This window comes from Pundamilia nyererei, unplaced genomic scaffold (genome assembly GCF_000239375.1).
Source record: "Pundamilia nyererei isolate P.nyererei 1_Seehausen unplaced genomic scaffold, PunNye1.0 scaffold00141, whole genome shotgun sequence".
Taxonomy (NCBI): domain Eukaryota; kingdom Metazoa; phylum Chordata; class Actinopteri; order Cichliformes; family Cichlidae; genus Pundamilia; species Pundamilia nyererei.
The window spans coordinates 148,388-155,695 of record NW_005187542.1 but is presented as its reverse complement, the minus strand read 5'-3'; the positions used below and the strand labels follow the sequence as shown (position 1 = coordinate 155,695).

The following is a 7,308-nucleotide window of genomic DNA, read 5'->3' as shown; positions in this document are numbered from 1 at the left end:
GTATTGTCCGGAAACTACGTCTGTCAAGTTCTACAGAGAATGAGGAAGACTTAAAATCACCGAACTCTCCCATATCAAGACGCCGTGGTGTATCCGAGTCTTCCCAAGATGAAATGGAATCCGTGTTTTCAGACACACAAGGGCAAGACCTTTTCCTTGCTGTCCAACCTGTCTCCAGTCAAGGAGAATCTGAAGGTGATGACTCTGACAGAAGACCAAAGGGACCAAAGAGACGCAATACAGTGAAAGGTAAAAGAAAGCAAAAGTCTCTTGTCTTGGTGTCATGTAAGGAGCCATCCTGTCCTCCTGAAGAAACTGATACAGCAACATCTCCAAAGACTAGGCACAAATGTTCACTCTCCAGGCACAGTCTTGTAGATGTTTCTACAAGGCATCTTTCTCTTTCCCAACAAGGCCTTTCACAGAAATCTTCATTGGACAATGGAAGCCCGCCATCCCCAGCCAACAGTGAGGATTTCTGCTACACCTATACTGTGAATACTCCAGTAAATGGATCGCTTAGGCAAGAGCACTGTCGATCAGTATCCACAGCTGACCTCTATGGTAAACTCCGTCCTTTAATTAGTGATGACAAGACTGAGAGCAGTGGAATCAGAAAGGTCAACAGAATGTGTCTTGTCTCTGAGACCTCAACTTTTGAGCAAGGCCAAGGAAACTCCCCAGAATTTGAAGGGAACACAAGCCGTGATGAACAGCAGTCCACAGCCACGACTCAAGTTACACAGGGTTTGAGTTCAAATCGTGTGAGCAGATCTCTGTCAATGTCAACCATTGAAGGTGACAAATTCCACAGAGCCAATGAAACACAGCAGGATATGGAAGAGGGAGCTGTGTCTGGTCTGAAGGGGCTGGGGGAAGGAGCTGGTGGTTCAACTGCCCTAGACTCGGCTTATCTAGTCAAACAGTTTGGAAAACAAGGATCAGGCCGTACTGACTTCAACCTGCCAAGTGGTATCCACGCAACTGTCAAAGGGCAGCTATTTGTGGTGGATTGTGGTAATGCCAGAATTCAAGTCACAGATCTCCAGAAGAATGTTGTACAACAGGTGTCTCCTTCAGGACCTGAAAGGTCATCCCGCATCTGCAACTACTTTGATGTGGCTGTGAATTCAAAGGGCCTCATAGCCCTGACTTGTGCTGCTGAACGAGCTGTGCTGGTGTTCAGTCGTCATGGACGGCTGCTGCAAACATTTGGAGGCACTGCAATCGGTTCTACCACTGAAGAGTTAGATGCTCCAAGAGGGGTCACTGTTAACCGTCAAGATGAGTTTTTAGTTGCTGATATCAAGCGCGGCACTTTAACTGGCTTAAAGCTGGATCCCAAAACAGGGGCCAGGTTAGAGCGCACAGTGGTGACAGGGTACCACAGACCCTACTTGGTTGCAGCTTGTCTCACCACTGGGCTCATGGCAATATCAGAAAGAGGCAATGAAACTGGGCGTGTCCCATGCATTCGAGTCCTGGAGCCAGGCTGGAACACTATCCGAATACTGGGAGTGTGTTCTGGCCTGGGGCCAGTCCTGACCTGTCCATGGGGCCTCTGTATCGACAGTGATGGGGATGTATTGGTGACAGATTGGGGTAAACAGCACCACCGTGTTCTTATCTACCCATCCAAGGGAGTTGGCTGGCCTCTGGTGACTGACAACCTAAGTAGCCCAAGAGGTCTAGCCCTTCTCCCTGATGGCCATATGGTAGTGTCAGACAGCATGAATCACTGCATCAAGATCTACCAGTACAAATAAATGCGGTGCATGGTAAAGACTGAGATGCAACAAAATAGAGATACAGTAAGGGTGAAAAGTTTTAGAACACCCCAATTTTTCCAATTTTTTATTGAAAACTATGCAGTTTTATGTCTCATTGCACTCTGAAATGAAAGCATGTATTTTAAACTTCTGACTGATCAATGTAGCCACATTTGGCAGATATAACAGCTGAACACACACCCGTGGCATTCACTCTACAACAGAGATCAAATATTCTTCAGAAAGTTCTTCCCATATCTGTTGCACAAGTTCCCATAAATGTAGCACTTGTAGGTTGCTTTGCTTTCACTCTTCTGTCCGGCTCGATGGGTTTAAGTCTGGAGACTGTGCCGGTCACTCCATGTTTTCAAGCTTACCATCTTGTTCTTTTTTTCCTGAGGTAGTTCTGGCATAGCTCGGACCTGTGTTTTGGGTAATTATCTTGCTGTAGGATAAAACCCTGACCGACTAGGAGGATAACAGAGGGTATTGCATGGCGCTGCAGAATGCTGTGTTAGCTGTTTTGGTTCAGGGTGCCTCTCACTCTGTACAAGTCAAATCAAACTTCAAGCCATCACACTTCCTCCTCCATGTTTGACAGTTGATGCCACACATTGTAGAGCCATCCTTTCACCTACTCGAAGGCATAATACCTTTTTCCAGTCTTCAGTAGTCCAGTGGCGATGTCTCATGGCCCAGGCAAGCCTCTTTGTCTTATTCTGACGTCTTAGCGATGGCTTTCTTCCTGCAGCTTGTCCTGTCAAACCTGCAGCTTGAAGTCTTCTCACAGTTGAAACTGAGGCTTGCTTACAACAACCACTATTGAGCTGTGCTTGAAGCTGTTGTCCTGTGAGCCGCCTGTAACACGAACTGTGAAATCTCAGAAACTAGTCCTCTGATTCAGTTGTGGCTTTGGGTCTACCAGACCTTTTCCTGTCAGAGTTTGCCCAAGTTTCATTGCCTTTTGATGGTGAAAGAAACTGTACTCACTGACACCTTAACTTTCTTTGCAATTTCTCTTTAGGAAAGACTTACATTTTTAAGTGTTATGATGGTCTGTCTCTCTTCCATTGTTAATTGCTTCTTTCTTTCTTTCTTTCTTTCTTTCTTTCTTTCTTTCTTTCTTTCTTTCTTTCTTTCTTTCATTTTTGTAGCAACAAACTACTTTCTGCCGTGCAATACTGTTCAGCTGATGCTCACGAGGGTATGGTACCACAACGTGTTCCAATACTGCTTTCATGCAGACGTAAGTTGGAACACCTGTAAGAATTAGTCGCACCAGCTTTCAAGGGTTGATCAAGCTCTATTGTTGCAGAACAGCTTTAAATTGTTAACCCGTTTTGTGTTCCCTGAAAAAGGTCTTTTTGAATAGTTCTGAAATGCACATTATTTTTCAGTTTTGGGTAACCTTACCCTTTTTTATCCTCTGGTAGTTCACCACTTACCTTCTCACCATCTCAATCTATTCATTTGACTTGAATTGCATTAAATAACTGGAAAAATATGGGTGTTCTTAAACTCTTGACCGGTAGTATATACTAACAATAATTGGTCTAATAATTTGAGGTAGGTTAAACTCTTAGAAGAGTTATAATCTGACATTTTTTGAGATTCTTCTAAAATCTTGTACCTCTTACCAGTTATATTTGACATGATCATGCTTGAAGAGGTTTAAAGATTTAGTGTCATAAGTTAGAGTGGTGTAGAAAATTACTACTTTGATAGAATAAATTTTCAATATTTTCCTTTAATTTCCAATTCCAGAAGATGTAAGCAATATGGCATGCTTGGAAAATGTGAGCACAGTGCAACGGGTACATCTGTAACTCTTGATAATTGAGTGTTCCTGCGTGATATTTAGACTTTTTGTGTATATTCCCATATTGGAAAACATTTAGATGATGAATAATAATCATGACAAAATATAATAAACCCATTGTAATCTCTCCTGTATCAAACTCTTTAGTTGGCTTGGGAAGGTCTGAATAACGTTTGTACTGTCAGTTTCTTAGTTAATTTTATTAAACTTTCATTCAAATCTAATTTCCAGCTATTTTGTTGTTTCTGGAGATTTTTTTTAACCCTACACTTTCAAGGGTGGTTCAATAGCTTTTGGGTATTTCTATAACTGACAAACTGTCCAAAATTGCAGTATTTCCAGAAATCTCTTACAAACACTGTAACACAAATGGAGTCTTTTTTGACCAACGTGCAGTTATCAAATGTAGTTAGAAGTGGTAACCAGACAGATCAATGATTAACCTTTAATCTACTCCATAATGAAAGTAAATCTTCTCCTCCTTTACTCTCATCTCAAGGCAGATATAGAAATATATTTTGGTCTGCACACATTCTCATGCAGAAAGAATAAAAATTAGCAAAGTTGAGTGAAAAGTGATAAATAATTATGTTACAGCCATATTTTGCAACAACAAAACTTCCATCACTCTGGCTATACAAACACACACACAGGAACACAGGATTTCCCAACCTGTCCACCCACACATGCACAGCACAGAATAAAAGTGCAGCTTCAGCTCCTTTGAAGCTACAGCTACAGCACCAGTCCAGAGTGAGACTCCAGATCTGAGGACTTCAGCAAGAGAAACATGGAGCTGATCACCAGAACTCTGCTTCTGGGTCTGGCACTTTCCCTCACTAATGCAGCACCTGCGTGAGTGTTAATGAGCTCCATTTATATTTTGAAGTTTTAGTCAAAATAGACGATTCGTGTTGGCAGGATTTTTCCTACTATCCTGGCTTTAAAGGCAGCATGATGTCTTTTAAAATAATTTGCGAACACTTGCAGTACGAATTCTCTGTGTGTTGATTCTTTGTTGAGGTTAAAAAGGCAAAATGTGAAACAACCCATAAATTCTCTCAACTCAATTCAGGAATAATGGAACATATTAAAATTGATAACCTTTCTCAAAACATCAGTCTGTAACTATTTAGACATAATAATAGAATAATTTCTGGATTTTTTCTTCTTCTTATCAGTTGGCGATTTAGTGAAAAAGTCAGCTTCATCCATTTGGAACCCTGTTTGTTAGATTACAAAGGTCACCAGATGGATCAATTGAACAAATTTAAGACTGCTTAGTCATCATATTATTGCGTTGTTTTGTAAGTGACTCACATTTTTTCATCTAGTATAATAACTTTTTGAAATTATCTACAGGCATCAAGACGAGCCAGCACCAGAAGGTAGGATTTTATGTACATAAACTGTACGTTGTTTGTCAGTTACATAACAGCTAGATCTCAATCACAGCAGCATTCTATACCGAGCAATACTCGTATGTGTCTAATGACATGCATTTTGAATATTAAAGTTACATTAACAGTTAAAAGTATGTTACTTTTATCTTGGGAATAAAGATGGAGATGCTGCTCTACCAGACCGGTGTGAAGGAATTGAGTTTGACGCTATCACTCTTGATGAGAGTGGAAAAAACCCCTTCTTCTTCAAAGGTATTGGACATGTTCTTTTTCTTAAAATGTTGGACTAAATCATCCTCTAAAATATTGTGTCTGTGGTGTTTTCTCCTCAGAGGGCCACCTGTGGAATGGTTTCTATGGTCCAGCTAAACCCTCAACGATGTTCTTCAAGGAGCTAGATGAACACCACCACCTCGGCCATGTCGATGCTGCTTTTCGGATGCACAACCCAGCGAAACAAGATGCCCACGATCACATCTTCCTCTTCCTGGTACGATCCTCATATGCTTTCAGCTATCATATGGGTCAAGACATCTTTTACTGATCTCAGATATTGTGTACTACTGTGTACTATTCTGTACTATTTCCAGGATGACCACGTGTTCAGCTATTACAACCACACTCTGGAGACCGGATATCCAAAAACTATCCAGGAGGATTTTCCTGGAGTCCCCACACATCTAGATGCTGCTGTGGAGTGTCCTCAAGGAGAGTGCATTACCGACTCTGTTCTGTTCTTCAAAGGTATGTTGGCATTTACTGCTGCAAAACTATTCAGTAAGTCGAAATGAATTCTTTGACAGCATTTTGTTGAGTACTGTGATATAATGAGGCTACAATAAATAAAAAAGAACATTGTGATTGTGATATTCTGGATTAGGCTCTTAAAAGGATCAGGACAGAAGGACGTGGTTAGGTGCCTTTATTGAACAGCCGGACATCACACACTAACTTGTTGTTTCTTAGCGGTGCAGAAAACTACCCTTTTTTGTTGTTATATATTGGTCAACCAAGAACTAGCCCTGTAACAGGCACTTCTGTATTTTACCACTGGGGGGCAACAATTCACTCTATTACAGTGATGACTTGTGATCTCCTTCTCAAAGTGGTCATTTCCCTCCATAGGGCAAGATGTGTATGTTTATGATATAGTCACAAAGACAGTGAAGACCAAGACGTGGCCCCACCTGCCTCTCTGCACCTCTGCTTTCCGCTGGGCAGAACACTACTACTGTTTCCATGGACACAACTTCACCAGGTTCAACCCAGTATCAGGAGAAGTTAGCGGCACGTACCCAAAGGATGCCCGCAATTACTTCATGAAGTGCGAAAACTTTGGTGGGTTCATTAAGAAGAGAATCTTAGAGATTCATTTTGGAGGTTTTTTTGTCAGATACATACAATCTTGTGTGTTTCCCGCAGGTCACGGAGGTGATCACAAGGCTCCTAAATGCAGCGAAGTCAAACTAGATGCCATTACTACAGATGACAGAGGCAGAATTTATTTATTTACAGGTAATGTGACATATGTTTCAAATTCTCAGTTAGCTCTCACTTAGTGTGATCTCCCATAACTGAATAAATAGATTATAATTTAATTATTTCTAGATGGGCTTTTAGCTGAGGGAACTTCGGACAGTCCTTGTATTTTGAGTTAATTTAGGATAAAATTTAAAGCAAAAAAAATGATATTTCAGTTATTTTATTGCCATCAAACATCAAACTGTAAGAGTTTAAATACCAAATAAAATAACATTAACAGTCAACTAAATAATGATGTTACCAAGCTAAACTAAGAAGGTGCATATTAATAACACACTTAAAATAGCATTTAGCTATTTGGCTAAGTAACATATAGCCTTATGTAACTGCTAAAGTAGGATTCTTTTGCAGTTTAGTTGTTGCACAGATCAAACAAACAAATTGTCACTTTTCTTTTTTGTAACTTTACAACTTGCCAGGTGTATTTTTGAACTTTAGTGAGAGTCAGGCTAACCCGGAAAGTTTACAAGGAAACAGCTGAGCTAATAGCATGTTGATCCACACTTTATATGTAGCATACAGATTTAGGAGTGCTTCATCCAAATGTGATCCTGTAAAAAAATGTCTTTAAGTTTTCTGCCATGATAAAGAACAAGTTCAATTTCTCAGGGCTTAACTACATGCGTGTGGACAACAGGCGTAACGGCCTTCACGCCTTTCCAATAACCAGGGGATGGAAAGAAGTGACAAACGGGGTGGATGCCGTTTTCTCCTACACCAACAAAATGTACCTGATTAAGGTAGACACCATATAAACCCCCCCCCCCCCCCCCCC

General features: G+C 40.9%; 1 protein-coding gene across 1 annotated transcript in view; it reads left to right on the top strand.

Annotated features, from left to right (window-relative positions):
- The first annotated feature begins 4,340 nt into the window (after window positions 1-4,340).
- hpxb (hemopexin b) overlaps window positions 4,341-7,308 on the top strand; it is a 10,864-nt gene continuing 7,896 nt past the window's right edge. Inside the window, exons 1-8 of the mRNA XM_005744222.1 lie at window positions 4,341-4,443; window positions 4,951-4,976; window positions 5,151-5,243; window positions 5,324-5,481; window positions 5,582-5,735; window positions 6,117-6,329; window positions 6,414-6,506; window positions 7,143-7,273. Coding sequence (XP_005744279.1) covers window positions 4,379-4,443; window positions 4,951-4,976; window positions 5,151-5,243; window positions 5,324-5,481; window positions 5,582-5,735; window positions 6,117-6,329; window positions 6,414-6,506; window positions 7,143-7,273 — 933 coding nt within the window. The 5' untranslated portion in view covers window positions 4,341-4,378. The remainder of the gene's footprint in view (window positions 4,444-4,950; window positions 4,977-5,150; window positions 5,244-5,323; window positions 5,482-5,581; window positions 5,736-6,116; window positions 6,330-6,413; window positions 6,507-7,142; window positions 7,274-7,308) is intronic.